This window comes from Solanum lycopersicum, chromosome 8 (assembly GCF_036512215.1).
Source record: "Solanum lycopersicum chromosome 8, SLM_r2.1".
NCBI lineage: Eukaryota > Viridiplantae > Streptophyta > Magnoliopsida > Solanales > Solanaceae > Solanum > Solanum lycopersicum.
The window spans coordinates 53105282-53132850 of record NC_090807.1 but is presented as its reverse complement, the minus strand read 5'-3'; the positions used below and the strand labels follow the sequence as shown (position 1 = coordinate 53132850).

Sequence of the window (27569 nt, the reverse complement as noted above, 5' to 3'; positions counted from 1 at the left end):
TATTATGAATCGTCCAAACAAGACGCAAAGAATTGCCAGCGAATACTGGTGAAGTCTCAGTGCTGATGAGGCAAACAGTACTCCCAACCTAACTGTACATTTCAGGTTTCACTCTATTTTTTCAACCTATACATACATACATACATATAGAGAGAGAAAGAGTAGAGAGAAGAAGAAGAGGGTTGTTTTGGTTTTGCTCAAAAGAGGGGAAAACATGGAGGAAGGACAGTGCGAAGAGGAAGTGCTTGGTTCAAGCTTGACAATGGAGAAAGTTGCTGCTGCTAAGCAATTTATTGAGAATCACTACAAGACCCAGATGAAGAGTATTCAGGAACGCAAAGAAAGGTAATTTCTTCAAACAAAAAAACATTTCTTGTTTATTTTATGTGGGGTCAAATTAGTTTGATGGTTTATGTTTATTTCTGCTTGTTTTTTCTTCTTCAAAGATCTGTTGTTAGCACTAGCTTTTTATGTGTTAATAGCTGGAAGTAGACAAAAAGGGTTGCAGGTTTTTGGGATTCATGATTTTCTTTTTCATGTTTGGAATAGTTTGACTTGATTTAGTTATGCTCAGTTGGATCAGCTGGTTGAACTAAGGGAATATCTTTGTGATAACGATTTGGGGCATTTTGGCATCAGGTAGTTGGTGCACTAAATCACAAGTATCCTTTTTTTGATGTTGTTACATTATCAGTATTGCAATTAAACTGGCCCAAATGCAACAGAATGGATATGGAAGTTTCATAAAGCCAATGCCAAACTAGTTTGAGGTGGAGATATAGCTGTTGTAGTAGTACTAAGTTTGAATGTATCACCTGCCATCATGAATTCTCAGTTAAGCTGCTTAATCTCTGATAGTCACCATATCATGCTCTAGGACAAGTACTGTTCTTTGACATTGTTGGAAAGCAATGAGATCTGGCCTTTTTTCAAGCTTGAAATAGAGAAGGCCTTTTGACCAATAATTGATCTTAACTTCTCCCAATTCTAAAGAAAAAGGGATTCAGTGAAAGGTGGATAAATCACTATTACTATAGTGAAGTACCCAGTTTTGATTAATCAGGGTCCCTGATGGCTTTTCTCCCCATAAAAAGGTTTCAGGCAGGGAGACCTCCTTTTCCTTTTTCTTTTTATTCCAGAAATGGAGTATCTTAGCAAAATGCTAAAGAAAGCCAAGCATTCACAGTAGATTCAGCAATTTTGCGGATTCAGTCTCAGTATCCCACTGGTTGTATGCCGATAATACACTATTTTTTGGTGGTGCAGAAAGGTCCAAAGCATCCATCTCAAACTTACATTGCTGATATTTGAAGCTGTCAGGGGCACATATTAACATGCTCAAAAGCATTATTATCAGTCAATGAAGCCCCTAATTTAATTATATGTTGCAGTATAAGTACATTCACCACTACTTATTTGGGGTTTACTCTGGTTGCTAGATTTAAATCCTCTGGGATCTGGAATTGGGTGATTAGAGAAGCTACAGGAAAGGTTGGCTTCCTGGCAAAAGTATTATCCCTCTATTGGTAGAAAATAAACACTCATAAGTAGCTTTTTAAACAGCATCCCCGTTAATTTTATGTCTCTTTTTCCTTATTCTAATCAAGCTATAAAAGCAGCTTGCTAGATTCGAAAGATCTTTTTTTGTGGGAAGGGAACGGTCTGGGTTATGATAACAAAGTGATCCAAAGTTATTCAACCAAAATTACAAGGCACTTTGGGTATAAAAGATCTAGCAGCGCACATCAAGTGTTTGTTGATGAAATGGTTGTGGAAATACAACTTAGAGGAATAAGGTATGTGGGAACAAGAAGTCAAAACTGTTAAACACAAATATGAAGAGCAAAATCATTGGTACATTATGCCCTCATCGTACTGATATTTGGAAGTTCATTAGCAAACTTTGGGTTGAATCTTCCTTGAACTCCTCTTTCAAAGTAGGTAGTGGAACACATTGTTTTTTGGAAAGCAAAATGGCTAGGCAACACTGCTATTCTTATTTGGAATAATTTGACTTAATTTAGTTACACCGAAATTGGATCCACTACTTGAACAAGGAGATATAATTGTGGTACATAATCGGAACATTTCGGTGGTGACTTGACTTAGAGCTAATGATGCATTACGAGTATACTGTTTCAATTTGGCTACATTGTGAGTAGTGGAATGAAACAGGCCCAATTGAAGAGGAATGAATATTGAGGAGTCATACAGCCAAGCCAACTAGGACTAAGGCCCGGGGGGGGGGGGGGAGGGGTTGTTGTTGATGTATTGCGTCTAAATGTATCACTTGACATGAACTCTTAAGCTGCTTACTCTATGATGATCATAGTATGTCATCCGGGATGAGCATTTGACTTTGACGTCTTATATATCGAAATCCCTACTTTTAGCTGGTTGTTTATGGATGATCAGTTTTAAAGGTCCAGATTTTACTAGGTCAGAGTGACAAATGCAAATGCCAAATTGGGACTCTATTAGGGAGATCAGGCTGAGCAGTTTTATGCTTTCTTAACTCATGGGTATGGAAGTTGTGTAATAGAATCAAGAAATTTATTACAGTATAAATCATAAATTGAGGGCCTGTAGAGTAATTACAATTTTATCTAAATGGAATGTGTACTTTAATGTAATTTCCTAAGGATATAAAAGCTGATCAACATTTTGTTTTGAGGTATTGTACTTATATGGTAGTATACAGTAGGAACACGTATGAGATGCCTGTTACAAAAGATTAGGTGCTATTGTAGAAAAGCATGTTTCCTACGATGTTAATTGCTTTTGTTACATTCTTGTATTCAACGATGCTTTTGTTACATCTTGTATTCAAGGATTTTTCTCCATCACCATTGCTTCATCAATAAAAAAAGAAATAGCAATTTAAACTTTTAAGCAAAAAAACAAAGTTGATCTTTTCTAGAGTTCACTTGTTAATCTTGACATTTCTTTGACTATATTTCACTAAGACTAAACCCACCTCCTCCTCCCCCTCCTCCCCCCCCCCACCCCCCCCCCCCCCAAAAAAAAAAAAAAAGAAGGAAAAAGAAAGTAAAAGAAGAAGCTTAGCATGCTATGTGTACAGGCATGATTGTTAATATATATATATATATATATATATATATATATATATGCATGCATTTAGGATCTATAACTATCACCATGTTAATTTCCTGTAGGATCTATAATCTTGATAATCGTTCCTATTTTAGAATGTGTACATCACTATTTAAACCCACAATAGCTTGAGAGTATAACTAAGGTACACTTCTCTAAGAGCCTGTTTGGCTCAGCTTAAAAGCTGATCAAACTGACTTAAAAGCTGGTTTTGACTTATTTAGCTGTTTTACAATACTCAAAATAACTTATTTTAGGTTCAAAAAAACTTATTTTAAGTCAAAAGTTAAAAGATGGGGTAGGGGTGCTTTTTTTTTTTTTAGCTTATAAGCTGTTTTAAGTTGACCACATTTTTATCTTTTTGCCCTTAATATTTTTATACAATCTCCAAATTACCCACATAACCCTAACATCTCTTTCTTCCATTTTTCCCTTTTCACGTTTGACATAGCAATTTCAGCACTTTTATCCAAACGCAAAACTGTTTATTTTAAAAATAAGTTTCAGCACTTTCAAAAATACTTTTTTAAAGCTGCTTTTATTAAGCCATCCAAACGGGCCCTAAATATCTTCCTTGTCTTATATTTGTTACAACATTGTCTAAAAATAGGCGTTGGATTCTAGAAAGAAAGTTAGCATCTTCTGATGTGCCTAAAGAAGAGCAAATGCATCTGATCAAAGATCTAGAGCAAAAGGAGACGGAGTTTATGAGACTGAAGAGGCACAAAATATGTGTGGATGATTTTGAACTTCTAACAATTATTGGCAGAGGAGCCTACGGTGAGGTCAGTATTATTCCTTTAAGGTCTGAGTTTTGTTTGTTCACGTTGCAAGTAAATGGTTTCCTTTCATGATCTTCCGTTTCCATTTCTACTGTATTTGAATTATATTCATACAAATGCTTGGATATAAAGAAACTGATAATATAAAAAAGTAATATACTTCTAACATCTATATGACACCTAATATTTTGGTAAATTCCAGAAGGTTGACATTTCTATTCATAAAATTGCAATTTCCACAAATTGTTCTTTTAGGTACATCAGGTTAAGGAAATTTCAAATTCATTTGATGTTTTAATTCAATCTAGAAAGGTTTCTCTATAAAAAAAACTTTTCAGCCAGTACAATATTATTTTTCCATCTCAATTGACATTACACAAAAGTCAATAATTATTTTAAATTCCGTATACAGTCAAATCTCGTCCAATAAAATATATGGGGAAGTAGAAAGTACATGCTATTTGAGTGCTCGCGATCTGGTGGGCATTTTCTCTTTTTGTGTCCTTATGTTATTATGTTGGAGAACCCTCATCTCATGAGCTAACTTTTGGGATCTAGGCCCAAGGTCCATTTTATGAACGCCTACCATGTTAGATGTCAAACAACAACACACAGACATATTCAGTCTAAAGTCTAACTTGAAGAATGATTGCAGAAATTTCCAAAAAAATTGGTCTTCTTTTTTAAATGACAAGTTCTACCAAAACAAACTACATAACAATGAAACTTTCAGTGAATAAAGTTACATTTCCTCTCCCAGAAAAAACTATCGTTCTATTTTAGGGAGAAGTGGGACTATAATTGCTAGCATCGCTTGGGACCATGACTACACAAGAACAAGGCTTTCAATGAATGAAGTTGCACCTCATGTCCCATAAATAACTACCTATTCTATTTGCGGGCGAGTGGGGACTATTATGGCTTTGCACCTCTTGGGACAATGAGTATCTTATTCTCTATATGATTCGATATCTATGTTAGCATTAATGCTTATTGCTGGCTTTCATGGTTGATGTTGGAGTCAGTATTCAAATGTCCTTGGGGAGAAAATCGAAATGACTAACCTCAGAGGTTTTATTTGGACAACACCAAGGAAGATTACTGAGGTCTTGCTTAGCTGGGAAGAAACAGGTGTAGGATTGATACACAGAGGTAGATGGAGGATGGTTCCTGCTTGTGTTTGGGGGACAATCTGGAAAGAGAGAAAGTCCAGATGTTTTGAAGATGTTAGCAGTTCACTTCAGAGGATTAAGTTGAATTGCTTTAGACTTTTATGTTTTTGGTCTAACAAGAGTTACATAGAAGATATCGCTTCAATGATGGACACCATAGTGTTTTGTTAAGGTCTCCGGAGCAGTTCTCTTCTTTTTTCACTTTAAAATATGGTTCGAGCAATCTTACTGCTGTTTTGATAATATATAATAAATGTTACCTTCTCAATAAAATCAAAATCACTATATTCACCAATATCTTCTTCTTCTGTGTACATGGATTGTGCTGCTATTGAACTTATCTTTTTACAGAACACTCCCAATTCTAATACGTGAATGTGCTCTGCAGGTAAGATTATGCAGGGAGAAGAAATCGGGTAACATTTATGCCATGAAGAAGTTAAAGAAATCTGAAATGCTCATCAGAGGACAGGTGAGAAGAGCAATTGCCTTCATTATTTTTTTTCTATTTGGTTTTCATTATATGCCTACTTTTATCAATGTTGCTTCTACTCTCTGGTAGAGTATGTAATTATGATGCTAAGATACCTCAGATTTGGAAATTGGCTGCTTGTACACATTGACATACTACTGGTTATGGTGATATACTGCCAAGCTGTTTAGCCTAATTCAGCCTATATCCTGTTGCTCGCACTATGATTTTGACTGTGTAAATCAGAAGTTATGGTGGAGAACTATGTCTACATGTATATGATTGACAATTGGGAAAGATAGAAATGCTAGATGTTTTGAAGAATGTAACTGTATTCTTTTGTTTGACTTTTGGTGTAAAGAAAATGTTGTAGATGATTCAGAATCCTTAGTTGACATGTTAGATTCTTAGTAAGATAATACAGGATACAATTGTGGCCTTTTTAATTGTACATATGTCTGCAGCACTGCTTCTGTGCTGATTTAAAATACTGTTACCATACTAAAAAAATTTCCTTAGGGTGGAGTATTTGATATCCAAAATCAGCGCAAGATTTACACAGTTCAACCTTTGCATCTGAATCTCATTCACTTTTCAGACAGATTAAAAGCTTTTGCACCTGGGGGTATCCTGCAGAAATCTACTAATTCAGTTACTGTCCTGTTTCATCTTTAAAGCACCACTTATGTCTTATATGCGGAGTTTATATTATGCTAAGAATTAAGATGTGCTAACAACAAATTTATGAGCAGACTTTAGTACTACTACTAATACTTCTTCGGACAAACTCCCATCTAAGCTACAATCTCTAGGAATATTAGTATGTGGATTTAACTAAGAATAGATTAAAGAAAGAGAACAAGGATCATATAGGCAATACTAACTAGTTCAGATTAAGAGGTTATTGTTGTTACACTTGCAGTAGGTCTTGAAATGGTTAAGTATGAGATTCAGAACTTCTAGTTTTGGGAAAATCTGTGTTTTTGACTAAAAAGACAAATTGGTTACTAATATTGGAGGGATATGAATGAGAACAGAGCGGATTATATAATGGATTACTGCCCAACCTCAACTAGTTTGGGATTGATACATAGTTATTGGAACTCCCATGCAGTGTTCTCTTGAACCCTTTAACATCCAATACTTGTAAAACAGTAAAAGCGAGTAAAGAGGATTCCTAATACCTCCTGGAGCGTCAGGTTTTCATACTCTTGTCTGATTCATGTTTCATCTCTGAACATGCAAAAAGACCAGTTTGAGCATCTCCAAAATGCATGTGCCAACTAGTTTCTATTTTGCATCGTGTGTGATCTCTTGGGCTCTTGTGTAACCATACTTTCATGTATTTCTGCACTGATCGTTTGCCAGATATAATGTCTGTCATTATATAGTAGTCAGTACATTTCATAGTGACATCATCCCATCAACTCGGACCAAGATTTTGAATTTAGGAAAAAAGATAGGAATCTTCAGAATTAGAATTTCCCTCATTGGTTTCTTTGTCATTTAAAGATAAAGATTTTTCGGTCAATAATAGTTGTTTTCTAATACCCTCTCTTCTTTATATGAGAAACAAGGTTTGTTTATTTAGGTTTTATATTTATTCACTTTCTCTATATAACCTGCGATGCTAGATGCTATCACCGCATTTGTGCCAATTTTGGTGGTTAGTGGAATAAGATAGTTGAATAGTTTAATTCATATCTTTCTATGTCATATACATGGATTTATATACATGAGAGGTTGTGGAACAGAATCACCTAGATCCCATGAAATCTGGGATTCTATAAAATCATATATTTTTCAAAAAAAAAGGAGAAAAAGATATTCTAAATTACAACAATTATCTTTAAGGTCTTAGAGGATCAAGTTTTGATATGGAGTATATCCTCTATCAGTCAACACTCCCCTCTAGCGGGTGAATGGATATCTTCCATTCCTAGCTTGCGTATTGGATCTTGAAACGCATTATTTGGTAGTCCTTTTGTTAAAACATCGGCCACCTGTTCTTTTTTAGATACAAATGATGTACAAATGTGTCCCCTATCTAATTTCTCCTTAATGAAATGTCTATCTACCTCAGTATGCTTTGTGCGATCATGTTGTACATGATTATGAGCTATACTTATTGCTGATTTATTGTCACAATAGTCTCGTAGGTCCTTCCCATCTTATCTTCAAATAATCAAGGATTATCTTTAACCATAACAACTCATAAACTCCCATAGCTATAGATCTAAATTGGGTTCTGCAGAATTTGTTTTTATTTCATAGGTCCTGGCAGCATCATGTACTTTAGAGTTGTCTCCTTCACTGCATCCCAAATTTCCTTAGGGGTGCTCAGGAACATAGTGCTATCGCTGATTTCTGGAAGCATAGAGTTCCATAACCAAGACATCACCATTGCATCATGTTCATCCCATACATCAAATGTGGTGTCTTCTTTAGATGGTCCTGTACCAAGAAGGTGTCGTATTTTCCCTTTACCCTTTAAAAAGGTATGAACCGGTTGAGCCCATTTTAGGTAATTTTTTTCCATTCAACCGATAAGAGGCTTGAATGATTTGCAAATCACCCGATTAAACTGTAGAGTTATTCGCTACAGTTGCAGAAACATTTCCAGAGGCTGGAATAGTTGCGGCAATCACATTTTCTGGACAAGATGAATAAAACCATTAAAGAATAAGCCTAAAACTCTGATACCATATGGAATAAGGTAGTTGAATAGTTTCATTCATATCTTTCTATCTCATATACATGGCTTTATATTCATGAGAGATTTTGGAACAGAATGACCTAGATCCCATGAAATCTGGAATTCTATAAAATCATATATTTTGCCATAAAAAGGAGAAAAAGATATTCTAGATTACAACAATTATCTTTAAGATCTTAGAGGATCAAATATTGATATGAAAAATACCATCTATCAGCCAACAATTAGGATTAGTGCTCTTGGACTGGATATGTTGTTGCATTAATTGAGGTGTTTGCTAGCATCCCAGACAACTGATATGAAGTGTAGCACTAGAATAGTTACAGATCTCCTGTTCAAAATTTTTTCTTTTTAATCTTATCGTATGAAAGTACTCTCTGGAAACTTTCATGACATGTTTTCTAGGGCTATATTTTATTTGTACGTTCAAAGGGGTCCCTGTGGTCCTTCTCCTCGTTTTACTGGACAGCTTTTCTTTTGTAACTTAATCTTCTTCTGGAGCCCCCTTCTCATGTAGGTTCAGCATTGATTTCTTAAATTAAGAAAACTTTATTGCCTTCGAGAAACAGAAATGATCCAAGTAATACACCAAGGTTGATTGTTCCCCGCATGAAATGAAATGATTGAGTGTCATATTGAAGTAATTTTTCAGTGTCCGCTGTATGAATGATTGGAACTCATGAAGCTGCTCGTGCATTCTTTATTTAATAGGAAGTTGGGAGGGTGGGGTCTGTATCCTGTTTACATGGGGTATATCCGCCAACTTTGTAATCCCTATTGAAAAAATTGATTTTCGCAGGTGGAGCATGTGAGAGCTGAAAGAAATTTATTGGCAGAAGTGGCCAGCCATTGTATTGTAAAATTATACTACTCATTCCAAGATGCTGAATATCTCTACCTTGTCATGGAGTATCTTCCTGGCGGTGACATGATGACTCTGCTGATGAGAGAAGATACATTGTCTGAAAGTGTAGCTAAATTTTATATTGGTCAGAGTGTCCTAGCTATAGAGTCTATTCACAAGCATCATTACATTCACAGGTATGTTTGCATCAACTTCTTATTTGTGAAAGCTACTGTTATGAAATAATTAAGACTTAAGGTAATTTATGTGCATAATTTGAATGTGAATATGTAATCACTTTCTTGAGGTATAGTTCTTGCCATGTTGTGACTGTTTTGGTGTTTATATTTTGATTTCTTTTTTTACAGAGATATCAAACCTGACAACCTTCTTTTGGACAAAAATGGTCACATGAAGCTCTCTGATTTTGGTCTCTGTAAGCCTCTTGATTGTAGAACGTTATCCACATTAAAAGAAAATGAAGCTATGGATGATGAGAATATAAAGGATCCTATGGATATAGATAGCAGCTTCCCAGATACCAATGATGGAAATAAGTGGAAAACCCCCCGCGAAAAGCTTCATCATTGGCAGATAAACAGAAGGAAATTGGTATGCAATATTACTGATATATGTTGTTTCTTCTTTGCATTGTGTGAGGATTTACAGAATGTCATGGAAACAAAATTCACGTGTTGCAACATGGAACCCAACAAGCCACTACCTGCTAGGTGAACCAATAATACAACCCAAAGCATAGTATAAGAAACATCTTTATAGGAACCCCTAAATAAATGAAAAGGATATCTCAAAACAGCAGAAAGCTAATATAAGATACAAAATCACGTGTTATAGTTGAATGAATTTATCTTGTTCCAAACACTTGCGCTTATGTAATACCAGATTATTGCAGGAATGACAAATTGTATTGGCTTTTATTTCAGTCAATGAAGAATGCTTTTTTGCAATATGTCAATAACTCTGATATAAAATCTTAATATTCACTTTTGTAGACACTAAATTTAGATCTGTGTTATTTAGCAAGTATTGAATTTTCTATGTATTTAAAGCTAATTTTTGTCTTCTTCATCTAAAAGGCCTTTTCAACTGTCGGTACACCAGACTATATTGCTCCTGAGGTACTATTGAAGAAAGGATATGGAATGGAATGTGATTGGTTAGTGTTCATTCCGAAAGTAGAATTAGCTTTTTTGCATAGATCACCAGGAGTTCTGGGATTCTCTGCTCATGCATGAATCAATGTGACAAATGTCTAAATGTCAATAGCGATACCTTCTTCAAGTTGGTAAATAAATTTGTTGAACTAATTGATGGATTTCCCTCCCAATATTTACCTTGGATACTTCTCTTTTGATTAGTTCGATTGCTAACATATGTGGTGGTACCTTTTACTGATAATGATAATTAAAAAACTGTATTCTCTGTGTTTTATTTTAGGGAGAACTCATCAGTGGCCACCTAAACTTGGCATGAATTTTCACTTAGACACTTCAACAAGTTTTTGTTCATTTTAGACACTTCATGGCATGCACAACTATGTCATTTTGACACTTTTTCGACAATCTGCCAAATTTGTTAGGTGTGTGTAACACATTCACTAATGACATGTCAAAATGACGAATTAAATAAAGACATGTGGCATAAAATTAATTATTAAACGATGAATTTTGAGTAGGAAAAAAACTACCAATGACTCATTGACATGTCTTTAACCAAATAATTAATGCAAGTCAAAAATTGTTGTTTTAGTACATAAATATGGAGTCCCATTTTTTCTACTAAAAATTATATAGCTTATCTATTTAATTTGAACTTTTCCTTGATTATGATGTAAGAAGACATACAAATGGATTGGAACTAAAATTGTTTATGGTTAAGGTAGGATTTAATAATTGAAAATATGATTTCCTTCCATTTCTGAGTGTTTTTTTTTTCTTCTTGAGATTTGTGTTGGTTTTTCTCAAATTATTTTGAGGAGGAAGAAGGACAACAAAATAAGTTAAAGTATTTAAGCTTAAATTTGTTTTTTTTTAAACTGTTAACTTTAGTCTATATATCCACAGGTTTACTACAACAAAAAGTTCCCCTTTAAAAGTTTTACAACTTACAGAATAAAATAGTCTTAGTCTAAACTGCTACCTGTAAATAGCACATCAAAGATATCTTCTGTCCTAGTTAATATATCTTGTTCACACCAACAATAGAAAAGAGCTAAGCAGTCCATCTTGATCTTCTGTAAACTATTCTGCCAATTTTCAAAACTCCTGCTGTTTCTCTCTTTCCAGATTGTCCACCAAATACATGCCGGGATAAGTTTCCATCTCTTCTCCTAGTCAGAAGCATTGCCATCTCTATTCCAGCTGCTCAGGATTCCTTTAGTGCTTCCTGGTTTCACCCATCTTATCCCCTTTAGACAGATGAACATTCTCCATAATTGTTTTGTCCATGTACAATGCAAAAAAAGATGGTTAATTGTCTCAGCATGTTCTCCACATAAAGTACATCTCGAAGCCAACTGATAGCCTCTTTTCTTTAGATTTTAATGAGTCAAAACTGCTTCTTTTGTTGATAGCCCACATGAAGCAGTTTACTCTGTAGGGTACTTTTGGTTTCCAGGTGATCTTCCATGGCCATTCCATCTCCTGTCCAGCATTCTTGTTGAGTTCCTTATACACTGAATTTACTGAGAATTGACCTTTGGTATCATTCTGCCAAACTAATAAGTCCTTCTTTTTCAGTGAGGTTGCTGAAAGAGCCTACTGAATCTGCCACTTTGTCAATCTCTCTATCCTGTAGGTTCCTCCTTGAGAACAAATTCCATCCTTGTCCAGTCCACATTGTAGCCACAGTGGCCTGTTAATGTTGGCATAAAGTGAACAATTCAGGATGCAACTGTTTCATAGGGACAGGACCCATTCCACTTATCCTCCCAGAAGGATGTCTTTGACCCATCTCCCACTTCTACCTTGGTTCTGTGATATAGCACTGGCCATAGATTTCTGATTCCCCTCCATACGGTGCATTTTATGGAGTACTTATCATTTTAGTCATCCGCTTATCTTCCATGCCATATTTTGCTATGATGACCTCTTACCAGAGCATGTTATCTTCATTTGCCAACTTCCACAACCACTTCATCATTAGGCTCTGGTTTTGTTTCCTCAGATTTCTTATACCTAGGCCTCCTGTGTTTTTACTCACCATCAGTTCTTTCCATTTAACAAGATGAAACTTCTTCTTATCTTCACTGCCTTGCCATAAGAAATTTCTTCTAAGAGCATCAATGCTATTAGATACACTGGCAGGCATAGGGAAGACTGACATCATATAAGAGGGTAATGCATCCATCACACTGTTAATTAAAGTCAATCTTCCTCCCAAGGACAAGTACAAACTCTTCTAGCTAGTGAGTCTCTTTTCACATTTCTCCAGTACCCCATTCCATATGCCTTTGGACTTGCTTTTTTAGCTCCCAAAGGCATACCTAGGTAAGCAGTTGGAAGCTCCTCAACCTTGCCTCCTAGTGTTCTGGTCAAACCTTCTGTATTAAGCACACTATTGATAGGATAGTGAAGCTTTTCCCCCAATAAGCTTAAAATTTATGGGCACTAGAATTCACTTTTTGTTTGTGGCATTGTCAAATTTATTTCACCATGGAAAGAGTTTAAGCTTTGAAAATGGTAGCCAAAAAATGGGGAAGAAGAAGAAGAAAAAAAAGTTAAATTTGATAAAATGAGGCTCTCACGCGCGTCCAGTGAGTATATCACACTTGCTATGCCATCTCAGCAGAAAGTCTCGAATTAACACAGCGGGACATAAAATGAATGGAGCTTAGTTAAGGTGTCTAAGTGAAAATTAGTGCCAACTTTAGGTGGCCACCGATGGGTTTGGCCTTTATTTTATAAGATATTCTATTCTTTTTGGTGAAGATATACTTTCTTTTCAGTCTGCTCAGAAAAGTTCGACATATTTCTATATTTGGAAATTCTTTAGTTTGAACATTCTGATTTTATCCTAATTGACAATGTCATGTTTAAGGCAATTAGATATTAAGGGTACTTTTGGTGCGTCATATTCTGCCTGATGTAAAACCTTTCTTTTCTTAAACTCCTTATCCATAATAAAATGAAGTAGAGGAGTCAAAATTTGTGGCACCTCTATGTTCATCTTAAGTAAATTCAATCTAGCAATACCTATTAGTGGCAAACAAAAAACAAAAAAGAACCCTACTAGACAAGGAATGGAATGGTCAAGTAACCACTAATAACAGAAAAGAAAGCAAAGTTAGATACAAATGGAGGTTGAGAAAGCAGACTAAGGTTATCTGGTGTTTTTAGTTGGGCTGCCTGCTGCCTGCTTGTGTTGGGAAGGCAAAGGAGAAGTAGGGAGGAGTGAGGACATCAGTGTTAGCATGGGAGGATACTGCATGAGGTAGTGGGATGGGGGACAAAGAAAGATTTTGGAGCAGTTGGAAGAGGGGGCTAGAGAAGAATTTCTCCCTGGGGCGACAAAACATGTTAATTTGAAGGTGAATGGAGTAAGAGTTTCTTGACTTTAGTCCATGGAAAGGTTAGGAAGAAAGAAGTAGGATATATCTGTGAGGGGTTCCACCTGCCTCCGTTTATGACCAAGTGGAGAGCTGTAAATTAAGTGCTTAACCTCCCCCCCCCCCCCCCCCCCTTCAAGCCTTCACCATTCTGGGGATATGATATATCTGATGCTACAAGATCTAGTGCCTCATCTGCACAACAATCTCTAGTGGATGAGGCAAATTGTATTTTGGGATTTCGTGGAACTTCACTGGAAGCTTGACCATATCCACAGACCTATGTTTTCACTTTAGTTTGATGAGGACTGCAGGAAAATGCTTTTGTTTTCTAACCCGTTGTATAATTTCTAGTTATTTGCTAAAGTACAATGAACCATGTTGTGCTTTATGTATTTCTCATCTTTTTCTACTATACACTACATGCAGGTGGTCCCTTGGTGCAATTATGTACGAAATGCTCATTGGTTACCCTCCATTCTATGCCGATGATCCGATAACTACTTGCAGAAAGGTAGCATCTTTACTTTCTGTGTTCTTAAAATATGCTGTATGCTTTCCGTTTTTTTTATGATAAGGATATCTACTGCTTCTGAGATAACAGAAAGTGCCTTCTTCTTTCACTGTAAAAATCAAGAGAATGGTAGAAAAGTTTGATGCTAAGAATTTGTTGCAAAATGACCACATACAAAGAACAAGAATGCTTTGTATGCAATCTCATCCGAGTATGAACCACCTCTCTTTGCTGATGCCGGAGAACTGATAGCTTGGACAGCTGATGTCTGGACCTTTTCACGTGATGCTTAACCCCTTAGATTAGTCTCTTTCGTTTGGTTAATCCGGGTCTAAGTCTTCTACCTTTTGCACTACAAGTCTAAGATGTATTGCATTCATAGTGATACGCTTGCCAGTGCTACAATCAATGTTTACTATGTGAACGTGGTGTATTAGTGACTATCTCTGTATTATACCAACTAAAACGTACTGATTGCCTTCGTGTTGAAGTAAACCTTCTTTTCTGGTTCTCCTGCTACTTCCAAATTTATCCGATTCTAACTCCATGTGTGTGATTGCCAGATAGTTCACTGGAGAAATCACCTAAGATTTCCTGAAGATACTAAACTCTCACATGAGGCAAAGGATCTTATTTGCAGGTTACTATGTGATGTTGAGCATAGACTGGGAACTGGAGGTGCAAACCAAATAAAGGTAATATTTGAAGCACTCATCCAATCACTTTCACTAGAACCTTCATGTTTCTTCTGTTAATTTATTTGAAGTGGTTTATCAGGCTCATCCTTGGTTCAAGGATATTGAATGGGATAGGCTGTATGAAATGGAAGCAGCCTTCAAACCAGAAGTTAATGGAGAGCTGGACACCCAGAATTTCATGAAGTATGATGAGGTATTTCATGAAATTGAATGAGTCTTGTATTTTATTGGAGAAAGTTAATGACTTTTATAGCCAGTGACATACACCCTTTTGATACTTTTAAATATCTAATGCACAGTCAATGTCCATCTGTAACACCTAGAATTTTCCTTATTTTATTTATACATTACTGTCCCACCATCTCTATTTACTTACAAAATGGACTGCAACATGTGTCTTCTTTTCACTATCTGTTTACAATATTGGTGAACTGTGAGGAATGCCTCATCCGAAAGGTTTAGTAGAGGGTAGATTTCTATTATTTGTTTTTAGATCCACAGCACACCTTCTTGCATGTGGGACCATGTGAAGCGCGTGGACCTACTCATCTAAGAGTTTTATACTGTTTGTATGTTTCCCTTTAGAAGATATAAGTCAGATAGTAGGCATTCACACAACCTTCCAAAATAGCAGCCTCTTAAAGCACTATTCTTTCTCAAACAAATAACAAAAATCCCATGATGGTTATTCTCGCATTCAACAGCATGTGTTCCTCAATTGTGCATTTGTTTTGGGTTGAATATATATATTGGTCTTGGAAGTTGTCGATGAGTTGCTTAAGTTCAAACTCGATTGCTATGAGCATGGAGTAAAGTTAGGTTTGAGATCGGAGAGGGGGTAATTGTGTGTGTGTTTTAGCTGACTATTTTTTAGGTTTAGAAAAGAAAAAAATGTATGTGTATATGTATGTGTGTGTGCGCGCACATATTCTGCAGAAATGAAGGAGTTAGGAAAACAATAAGAGAGATTGATGCTGAAGAATTAGTCTTGATTCTAGATAAAGGTTCTCCAGAATTCTCCAATAAATGTGTCAGAAAGAAAGGTCCTTTGCTACCAAGAATAATTTCTTAGAGTCAATCGCTCCTACTTTCTTGTAATTTTTTCATTTAACAAAAAAAGGCACATTTACGTTCTACATATTATTCTTTACTCAAAAACTAGTTGGTACTCTCTCTCTCTCTCTCTCTCTCTCTCTCTATATATATATATATATATATATATATATATATATATATATATACACGCCTCTTTTTTCTTTTAACTTTCTTTTGGCCATTTTTTCAATCAAAATTCATCTGATTCCTCAGTTCTGTAGTTTGAACGTCACAACTCATCAACTACCTTGAGTACTGTCCACTCACCCCCAGTGTAAATGAAGAGCACAGTTCAGGAGGCACACTGTATTGAGTGTAACGATAACTGTCCTGAGCCTTTTACTATTTTTAAGTGAAATAATGCTCTTCAAAAAACTGACATTGCAAAAGCTTGCAATCATATCTATTGTTCGACTTGTATGCTTAGATAAGCAACCTATAAAAAGGAAATGAAATGCTGTTTTTCCAGGCTTGCTTCTTTTTTTCTTGCGCCAAGCATGTACAAAGTTTTGTTGATGGGCAACATTCAGACTCAACCTAGGATGTATATTTGCTTTTGTACAGTGTTGAAGTGTGTGAATCACCTCGTTTTTCAAGTTAAATTGTTAGAGGCTGTAATCTGTGATATGTCCCCTAATGACCATTTTCAAAAGAGTTTTCTCTCTTCCATTCTCTTTTCACAAATAAGTTAAGACAAGAAACTGGTAGAGTTTCTTGCAATGCAATTTGTATCCTGCCTGTAATCTCAGTGTCTCACTTTCTAAAAGCAGTTGCTTTCTATTACTCCATGAGTATGGTGCTTTTTTGACTAGCTAACTTTAAGTCAAGATCTAAATTTTATCTGTGCTGCTACGCTTGTATTAGGTAAGTCAAGCTTTCTCCTTAATCTCTGTTTCTTGTCAGACTTAGTCACAATATTGTGCATGGTCTTTAGTTCTGGCATCTTTTATTGACGATTCATGCCGAGGATTTTGCTTTGTGATTTCAAACTAGTAGTCCTCACTTTTTCAATTTCCTATTGGCAAGAATATGCTTGATTCACATGTTAGCCTTCTGAAACTATACTTGGTGGATCTATAGTTTGTCACCTTTATCATCTAGTTCAAATGTAGTCTGTTTCTCCTTGTAAGTAACTGTTTTCTTTCCTTCTGGACTTCTTCATAGATGGATACTCCAACATCAGCAAGATCTGGTTCAGGACCTTCTCGGAAGGTTTGTAACCACTGGTTCTTTTCTGTCTGTGTTTCAATACCTTTTGTATATGATAGTATTTTATGGCCAATGAACTGATAAAGTATCTGCATCCTTATTACTGCCACTTGCCTAAAATTCTGTAGTACTAAGCAAAAGCCGGAAGCTAGAAGGGTTAACACAGAACTTACTGTCGAAACGTGTTTTGGCTCCAATCAAACATAAAAACTACTTAAATCTGTTTCCATCCACTCTTATCCAAAAATATAAATGCAAGCTATGTTGGATATTGCAAATCAGTAGCTCTCTAAATATTTCTAGTTTCTTTTTTTTTAATGCTAGTTATGTTGGATTGCAAATCAGTAGCTCTCTATATATTTCTAGTTCCTTTTTTTTTCTTTTGAGAAGGTAACATATTTGTATATAGATATAAAGTTGGACCTCCCACTTCACAATTGTGTGAGTCCCCCATGATTACAAAATGCCATGCAAAATATCTCTGCCATCCTATATCTTCTTTATAAGGAATTAGAACATCGAAATTTGGACCGTGATCTTCTCAGCTTATCCCTTTACACCAAAAGTAAAAAAAGATTACACTTCATTTTCTACTTCTGGGAGTTGCTAGTCTTCTCTGCAAAACATCTTTGTTTTCTTTCCCAGATTGTCCACCAAATGCTAGCTGGGACAATCCTCCATGTCTTTTTGTTGCCAGTTGGGTGGCCTTCACTGTTCCAGCAATTGAGAAATTACGAGATACTTCTTGGCGTTACCTATTGTATACCCCTCAAGTTTAAAAACATCCTCCATAGCTGTGAAGTTCCCTTACAATGTAAAAAAAGATGAATATCTGGCTTTGCCTCTTCTCCACATATGTAACAAGGGTATTATCCTCTCCTGGCAAGATTTTCCTGTGTAAGAACTGCTCCTCTGGCCAGTAACCAAGTAAATAATGCAACTTCATATGGAATTTTAACCTTCCATATCATTTTCCATGACCAAACTTTCCAAAACAATAATTAGATGTGTTGAATTTCCTTGAGCTGAACTAACAGAGAAGTTCCCTGTTTTATGTCCTTGCCATATCAACTGATCCTAGTAATCTGCAGTTCCTGAACTGCTCCAGCATTTTATATAATTCAACCACTCTGTCCATCTCCCAATCAAAAGGAATCTTCTGAAGGTAAGGTTCCAGCCTTGAGGACTCCAATCCTCTCCACCTTTAGCTTCTTGTTGTTGATTGATCCTGTGAATATCAGGAAGTGATTTACCAAAGCATCACTTGGCAACCAATTGCCGTTCCAAAAATAAATCTTTATACCATTACCAATTCTAAGAGTGGTTTTGGTGCTGAATCCTGGCCAAGGATTCCTTATGGGCCTCCATAGATCGACTCCATAAGGAAGGCTCATTTACCTTGTTGGTGGTCTACTGTTCTGTACTGTATCTCTCCTAATCACCTCCTTCCACAATAAATACTTATTTGAAGAAACTTCCATGGCCATCTCATCATCAAGCTTCAGTTCTGTACCTTTTAAGCTTTTTTCCCCAAACCCCCATCCTTATGCTGATTACCAGTGAATCCCATTTGACAAGGTCAATTTTTTTCTTTTCACTGTTTCAATCCCATAGAAAATTTCTTCTTAAAGAATCAGTTCTCTCGGCAACAGCCAACATTCACTAGAATAGGGAATAGAGACATCATGTATGTTGGCATAGCATCCAGAACTGAGTTTATTAGAGTAAGCGGCACCCAAATGAAAGGTACTGGCATTTCCTATGAGCCAGTTTCTTCTCACATTTTTCTATTACTCCATTCCATATCCTATTTGATTTGCTTCCCAGAGGAATCCCCAAGCATACAGTTGGCAGTTCCCCAACTTTTCTGTACAAATATTAGCCAAACTTAGGATATCATTACATCATTAACTCGATATACAATATCTCTTGTTCCAGCTAATATGTAAGCCTGAGATATCTTCAAACAGAATGAAAAAATCACCCTCATCATCATCGACTGTTCTCTGTCAACTTCACAAAATACAAGAAAATCATCAGCATACTGAAGGTGAGAAATTGCCATACTTCAGTCAGCTCTTGTGCTAACTTTGAACCCCTGAACCAATTATTTTCCTGTGCACTTTTCACCAAACCATTCAGTCCTTCCATGGCTATGATGAAAACTGAAAAGAAAAAAGAGAGAGAGGATCTCCTTACCTTAAGCCTCTCTGGGAAGGAAAAAAACCAGACAGGGTACCATTTATTAGTACTGAAAATTTGACACTGCTTATGCAAAACTTAAATTTACCTAATCCATCTTTCGCCAAATCCTATTTCCTCATCACATCCAGCGAGTATTTCTTATGTGTGTATATATATATTTCAGAGGCTTGTAGATTTTTGATATATTTTCTATATCTTTTCTTTTCTAGTAACAGATATATAGCCCTAGATCCAATTGACACCACATTATTGCATACATACTTTTGAATAAAACCTAACTGAATGGTCATGTGTATAACAAGCTTTATGAATCGCTAGTAAAGTAGATGGTTTACTTTAATCAAGTACTTTATCGTCGATATCTTTAACTACCAAAACAGAAAAAAAAGGAAAGCTGTTCTTTTACTTCGATCTTCTTGTTTTGTTTCTTGTACATCAACCTCCTAGAAGTCATGACATTTTGCACTTAGAAATCATGTCCATTCCTTTGGATATGTGTCCTTACATGCATAAATAATGAAACAAAGCTTAGCTGCAATTTTTTTTTATTGAGAAAGAAAGCTTAGCTGCAATTTACAAGTGGTTATAAAGTGTTTGGGCATAAGTTATAGAAAGATGGATTTGAACCCAACTGTGCAAGATTCTGGAAGGATTATAAAGTTCTTCCAGTGTTTGTTCTGCAGCCTGCATGATTTGTGGTACATCTAGAAATTTCTCGCAATAGTTTCATCCTGGTATTCTTCTACGTACCCTATGTGAAGCCAAACTTCAAGTGAAATATTTGATGCATAATAATAACCTGCTAATATGTGTTTGCAGCCTCAGAATTCTAAGTTAGTTATCTAACTTCAAGTTTCATGTTTATAGATGTCATTAACTCCCAAAGATTTAAGTTTTGTGGGCTATACATACAAAAACTTTGATGCTGTCAAGGCACTGCGCAACTCTTCCGGTGAGTCATTTGTTCCCCTTTCAATGCCTTCTACAATTGTGTAATTATACTTTAGTTAGATGTTTGCGTGTGCTTATCTTTCATAAAAGTGGACCTCTGACACCTATCTAGAAATCTCCTCGGAACTACTGTAACTGCACTCTCCAAAGAAGCATTGTAGGTTTTCCTCTAACTTTGGGGGGAGTTTCTGCAAGTTCTTATCTGAAAATGAAACCAGTTCAGAGTTCACAAGATTGATATTTCTAATACTTATTATTGTTATTGTTACTATTCATGATGATGGTGTTGTAAATCTTTTTGTTTGTTTATCTGGCTTCTAGGCTGAATTTGAAGGTTTTGGTACAACTACTTTGCTTCCTTTCCCAAGCTCTCTGATATTTTAAGGATGCATTTCTCGATTGCACATGGTTTATAATTATTGGTCTGGAATTATAAAATAATAATAAACTAGTGATGCTAACCTGCAAGAAGTTTTGTGGAAATTATATTATCAAGAACCAAAATGAATGTTTAAACTATTTCAGAAGGCATACCAGGCATTAGACTATGTACCTTCTTGTTTAACATCCAATGGCACTTCATCCGAAATCGGAAACAAATAGATCTTCAAAAGACCGCATGGACCTTCTGCTATTTTGAACCTAATCTCTGTTACTGAACTAATGAGTAGTATCTGTCATGTTTCTATTTGCTTTATGTGATGTTAAATGTTCATCTTATCTGTCTACATATAAGTGCGCACAGAGTGATTTCATTCTCATTTCAATTTTTTCCAGATCCTACAAGGGACACATCACCTAGGCGGCCGTCAATTGATTCCATATTCAGTAAGTGTTGTGACCTTGTAAATGGTTTAAATATCGAACTTCTTATCCTACTAGTCTAATTAATATGACTGCAGATAATTCTAAGGACTATCCTTCAACAAAGGGAACAAGTGGAGAAATAGACACAGATATGATAACGTCAACCGGTTGTGCAATATCTCCATGATATCGCCAGAGCTTTATATTGAAAAAGAAACTAGCAAAGGTGGTGGTAGCATACACCTGTTGTATTTGATCAGGTTGTTCACCCCTTCATCAGCATTCCAAGTGTGTTTGGCACCATGATATAAGTGTACAGTTAATGCTTGAGAAACTTGGTTGATTCGTAGGACATGGAAACTGTTGTAGGAAATGTAATGTTTGTGCAATAGAAACTTAGACTGCTTAATATCGTCCATTGCCCAGGTTGGCAATCAAATGCTAACTCTTGTGGCAATTGCTGGTCAGATGAAATTTATTACTTCTGGGACCAATTATGCTGTGGTTCCTTTTTTAAATATATGGGCAAAACTTTGTTCATAAATATTGCAACCCCCATTGTATCTTATCTTTTGGTTATGATAGAGGCTTTTCAGTAAATATGGACCATGATATGTCAAATACTATGACTAAAAATAAATTATAATATTTGACATCTTTGAAAAAAAAAAACTTTTTGAGACATGGCTAGGAAATAGCATCGCCCAAGTCATAACCTTGTTATTGCATGAGAGATGATTCTTTCATGCAAGTGTTTGTTTATCAAATTGGCACAAACTTGAGATATTTACTTCTGGAGTTCGATATATAGACTTTTTGCAAGTTCACTAACAACTTCTCACTTTTCATATCAACACACGCCTCAACATCAAATACTACTTTATTTTAACCATCTAACCAGCAAGTGGTGCGAAGAATAGCACATGCTCACCTCACCTATTGAGGTATTAATTAACTCTATGAATTATGTTTTAGTTAATTTCGAATAATTATTTCACTTCTAAGATTCCACTAGATATGTTTGTTTTAGGTAGTTCGAACAATTATTTCACTTCTGAAATATCACTATATTTGATTGAATCCAGCTCCTGTTCTGATCTTTCCTCCAAAGATTCTCAAATTACAGTTCCATATTCTATTGGCTCCATGCCTTGATAAAATATTTAGTCAAACTATCAATATTTTTATATATATGATGTATAGTCAAGAGTGTGAAAGAATATTGCTCTTTCATTTTCATCAACATCCAAATTATCTCCTATAAACAAAGCTAAGAAAGGCAATCAAGAAAGAGACTAATTTAACTTTCAGCTCTTATCTCAACAGATGGGACGAGTTGCCATTCCCTTACCTGCAACAACTGTAACTCAAAAATGATCTCACTAACAGTGCTAAAGGTTTTAACAAACGTAATCCCTTATACTGGGTGGTGTACCCCCATGAACCAAAATTTGCAAACACACAATAAATAAGTACAAGGAAACACCAAAGACCACAATAAAACATGAAGCTGCACTCGACTCAAGACCCAAATGAAAATCCAAACCATCCCAACAACAACAAATAAGACCACAAGAGACACATTGCTTATATCTATCATATCTATTGGATCAGACAGAAACAACGAATGCTATTAACCTTTCAAAAAAAAAAAACTGACCGACAATACAAACATTTTAATTCTTTTCTTCAGCTTTCTCTTCCTTCTTATCTTCCTTTTCCTCTGTAGCTGCAGGGGCCTCTTTGTCTTCAGGTTTGTCATTTTTATCTTTGCTTTCAACACTAAGCTTTTCAATAAGTTCAGTAGCAGCAGCACCAGCTTCTTCACTTTGTCCAGACTTTGTCTGTTGAGATTCAGCAATTTCTTCAACCTTCTCTTTGAAAGCCTTGCAATCTGACAGACAAGATTAAAATAAAGTTAAAAATCTGGTTTTGAAAAACAGGGGTAATGTTAAGAATTGTTCCAAACATCTAATTCAACTTGGTTCTACAAATCTGGAGTAATCCTAAACAGTTGTTCAGTGTTGATTTAAGATGACTTGCAGGATTACAGCCCATGCAAGGAATGCAACTAAGTTTCATGAATGTACTCAAGGAGTTTGTGTAAGCCATTAATTAGTAATCACACTGTAATAAGAAGCTCATAATTTGTGATTTACAAGTAAAGAATACATCAAGGAAATTAGTTTCTGATTCCCAATACATCAACCTCAATTAAAGAGTGGTGAGTATCAAATATCGCATGACATAACCCACCATCCAAGATATTTCAGCCATCTTCAGGGGAAATTAGTTAAGACAACTCCTGAAGAAGCACTAACAAGAGTATAACTCATGGATGTATGGAGTGTGTGCCACATAATTAAGCTAATTACCATCATTCAACATATCATAATCAATAACCTAAATGTGCACTGAGTACCAATGACAAACACCATTCTTTGGTATGGTTGGACTTGGCAATATAAATCCTCAATATCCATTCCATTCTGTTTGGGACCATTTTATTTCAATACTAAATCACTTCTTCTAATACAAATTAGGGCACTCTAAACTACTTAGAAACAACACCATCAATTGTATGTAATTTAACTAATGATCCACCCTGTGGAAGTGGTGAGCTTATTTCATTTTTCATCTTTATCAATTGATAAATCACATGTTGATTGAAAATAGAAGATTTCAAATAGCATATGGAAATCCTATCACAATGACTTTCAAGTGTTACATACGCATAGGAGAAGACAAATAGCTCAAAAAGCATATCTTAACTAAAGGCACAATAATAATACCCAAAAGATGCATAAACAGATTACTCACTCTCAACTGAAGCAAAGCGGATGCAAAAAGTCTCATCTTTCAGTTCTCCATCAGCAAAGTCAGCAGCATGCCACACACAAGACTTCTCATTCCCAGCATGTTCTTGGATCGACATAGTAGGAAGGACTACACACAAGATTTTATCAAACAGCAGCTCAGAATAAATACAACCACAAACATTAACAAAACATAGAAAAACCAATAAGGGAAATCAACAATCAAGAGAATTGGAAAAGAAGGATTCTGACCCAAGTGGTTGGCACAGATTTTCAGCGTCTTGGATTGCCTCATCACAAGCCTAACCTTTCCAGTTTCCTTGTGCTTGAGAAGCTTCACAGTCCCAACACCTCTCTCTTTCCATTGACTCCCTTCCTTGTCAAATCGGTATAACTTTGATTTCCTACAAAAATTCACATCAGGGATTACAACCAGAAACAATGAACATTCTCTTTGCTGCCAAGAGGAATCTTTCGCCAACTTTTTTATGTATAACTCCACCCTTTGTGATTAAAATTGTGGGGTTTGAAAGAACAAATTCATTTCATTTCCTTGAACTTTTAGAATAAGATTTAAATACTTAAAAAGGACATACAAGATAATATAATTATAGTTTACAGTAGTCAATATTTGAAATCATAATCAAATGAGCCAGGGGCGGATCTAAGAGGATCCGAACACCCTCGCAAAATAATGACACTACATTATAAGGGTTTTTTTAAAAAAAAATAGTGTACAAATATAGACTACAAATCCCCTCAACACAATACTAGAGTTCGAATCAATGGCTCAGAAGGTTCAAAATTACCTTGAGGCTCTAAGTTCAAATCCCAAGAACTACATTTTTAATTTTTTCCAACCCCTTACTAAAAATCCTGGATCCACCACGGGATGAAATAACATGATTAGTTATAGATTCATAGAGCCGACCCCAACAGAGTCGTTTGTAATCAAAGGAAAAAAACAATAGTAGCTATTTTAGCATATAGCTATCACATCGAGTGGGATAAATACTTTGGAATTGAGACTTAGTACATTGATCATTCTGAAATAAGGATAATAGATTCTTTACATCTACAAATCATTTTCAGAAAAATCAAAGCTTTACTACCAGATCAAGCACTGGATGAAGAAATTAAAGCTTGATTTTGGAAAAAATGAAGACATAGAGAAAAGAGTTACTAACAGATCAAGAAGAACATGTTCATTTTCTTCACCAGTGGAGACAGCAACTTCTTGTAGCCTAACAATGGGAGCAACTTGTGCACCAGTGTCTTCATCATCGCCAGTTGGGTTTTCTTCTACTTCTGCTTCTACTTCCTCTTCTTTCTTCTCCAATTTGGGTTCAACAGTAGTGCTTGCCATCACTCTAGATTTTTGGTTTTAGAAAGATTTACGGCGGATTTGAAGAAGAAGAAGAACAACAAGGGAGGAAGTAGGGTTTTTGATTTGATAACTTTGCCTCTTTTCTTTTTGCTTTTTTTGGTTGGAGTTTGTATGGCTAGTCCCTCTAAGTTAAATTAACTATGAATATTGCCCCTCTTCCACTATTCTTTTTAGGAAAAATTATGTAAAACGACAAACATTTATAGTATATTTTTTAATTTAGCCATAATTTGGATATTTATGTTTCGCGATTATAATTATCTAAATTTTGATATTTGGTTTCTAATTGTATACTTTATTATTTGTATAATTCGATTTTTGATTGTAAAGATTCAGAATTTGTATATGTTTATCCTAACCATTTGTTGATACAATTTGATTTTTATAAGTTACGATAAATTCTTAGCAAATTACCTTATTTGTATATTGGTGAGCGAAATATACAATCGGAGTTTATGAAAAAGTCATGAATGTACAAATACAAAGATTGTATATATTTACTTTATTTGTAAAGTGGCAAGCGAAATATACAAATAAAAATACTCAGCAAACGAAACTATATTTATTGACCGTAATTATGCAAACATAGCTAAGAAGACTTATTAAGTTTTAATCCCTTTGCTATTAATGAAATTTTCTCTTTTTTTTTTACCTGTTATTTTATCGTAAAACTATGAACCCGTTTGAATTGACTTTTACTTGTTTTTACCATTTTAACTTATAACTAAGCACTTATAAGCTTAGTTTTTGTATACCCCAACACTTCAAATATGTTGAAAGGTTGTTTGGGCTTAAAAACATTAAAATAAGACCACCAAACAAGTTGTAAGTTAAAAGATCAACAACAACAAGATACTAGATAAGATATATAGAACAATGATAAAATTTTCTTCTTTTTTTTCAACTATATTTTAAATATCTGCAATAAGAGTTAGAATACTTTTATTTATAGATGTTAATAAAGGCATACAAAATATTGTAATAACATGCATAAATGATGACAATTATAAGATAAGATAATGAAGAAGGAGATAGACATAGCATTAAGAATTAAGGTCACATAGGAGGTGTACCAAAGGGTAGTAGATAGTGGGGAGATGGAGAGATTACAATTAGTGGATATCCACGTAAATAAAAGGATCACATAAATAAAAGGAAAAATTATATATAATGGCAAATTAATAAATCAAATTAAATGTTATAATTATTATACTTTGATTTGATTGTGTCTTGTAGCATCTGTTTGCTAGTCGTCTCTCTCCCTCAAACTCTCCCTCTCTCTCTCCTTCTCGAGCTCGCTCCCTCTCTCTCGCTTTTATACAAACACAAATATATAAAAATGTGTTTGTGTTTGTATAAAGCGAGAAATTTTTTTTTTGTGTATATATATATATATATATGTTCCCCTCTCTCCCCTATCCCAGAACTCACTCGTCACTCTCCTACATCTCGCTCGCCACCCTCGCTTCTATCGGTTATACAAACATAAACGCAGTTTATATATTTCGTTTCTATTTATATAAAGCGAGAGAAAATTGTATATACACATGCAAATACATATATCTTCGTCCTATACACTTATAATTATACAATACAAATATTCCCTTGCCCAATTTTCTTTTGTCTTGCTCTCTTTCACGTTTTATACATACACAAATTATGCAATTGATTTGTAACAACTGCTTGTTTGGTATATATAGCGAATTATACAATTGGTTTCTTTGTATATGTATAGCGAATGATACAATTGTTCTTTTTTGTATATGCATAGCGAAATATACATATTTATGTTTGATATGGAGCACAATTATGCAAACTTTGCTATAGTATACAAATATGAATTTTGTGTTTGCTATATGTGAAAGTTATATTGACCATTAAATAGGGTTGTTCAAAATCAAACTAAAATCGATAACTCGAACCAAAAAAGTTATTGGTTTGTCATATAGGTTATTGGCTTAGCGGTTTTGCTAACGGTTTTAAATTTTTTTGGTTATCGGGTTATTAGTTCTTAACAATTTGAAGTTTTTCTTAACGGATTAACCGATTACATGATAGCAAATTAAATAATGGATTCAGTCATTAACAACCCTTTAAAGTTGTTCGCATAATTCATTTAGACACCTCAACTGAAACCTTTACCTATTATACACTTAATATAAACGAATATGTATCTATTGAACATAAAATGACAACTAGCTTTAAACATAGTGTCCATGT

The 27569-nt window shown here is 35.1% G+C and overlaps 2 protein-coding genes across 3 annotated transcripts; one reads left to right on the top strand and one right to left on the bottom strand.

Moving 5' to 3' along the window:
* Positions 1 to 21746, top strand: LOC101251015 (uncharacterized). 2 transcript variants are annotated; one of them, XM_004245024.5, is made up of 13 exons: positions 1 to 345; positions 3725 to 3899; positions 5457 to 5540; positions 9056 to 9297; positions 9469 to 9712; positions 10198 to 10277; positions 14097 to 14181; positions 14745 to 14876; positions 14959 to 15072; positions 17139 to 17186; positions 20256 to 20340; positions 21117 to 21167; positions 21242 to 21746. In XM_004245024.5, exons 1-13 carry the CDS (start codon positions 215 to 217, stop codon positions 21331 to 21333), a joined length of 1563 nt encoding a protein of 520 aa, XP_004245072.1. In that variant the 5' UTR covers positions 1 to 214; the 3' UTR covers positions 21334 to 21746. The 2 variants fall into 2 exon arrangements, with proteins under 2 accessions (XP_004245072.1, XP_010325022.1); XM_010326720.4 differs by lacking the exon at positions 17139 to 17186.
* Positions 21747 to 22510: 764 nt separating this feature from the next.
* RanBP1 (Ran binding protein-1) lies at positions 22511 to 25451 on the bottom strand. The gene is made up of 4 exons (NM_001247658.2): positions 25150 to 25451; positions 24215 to 24366; positions 23967 to 24092; positions 22511 to 23040 (listed from the first exon to the last, which is right to left on the bottom strand). Exons 1-4 carry the CDS (start codon positions 25326 to 25328, stop codon positions 22823 to 22825), a joined length of 675 nt encoding a protein of 224 aa, NP_001234587.1. The 5' UTR covers positions 25329 to 25451; the 3' UTR covers positions 22511 to 22822.
* Between the last annotated feature and the right edge of the window lie 2118 nt (positions 25452 to 27569).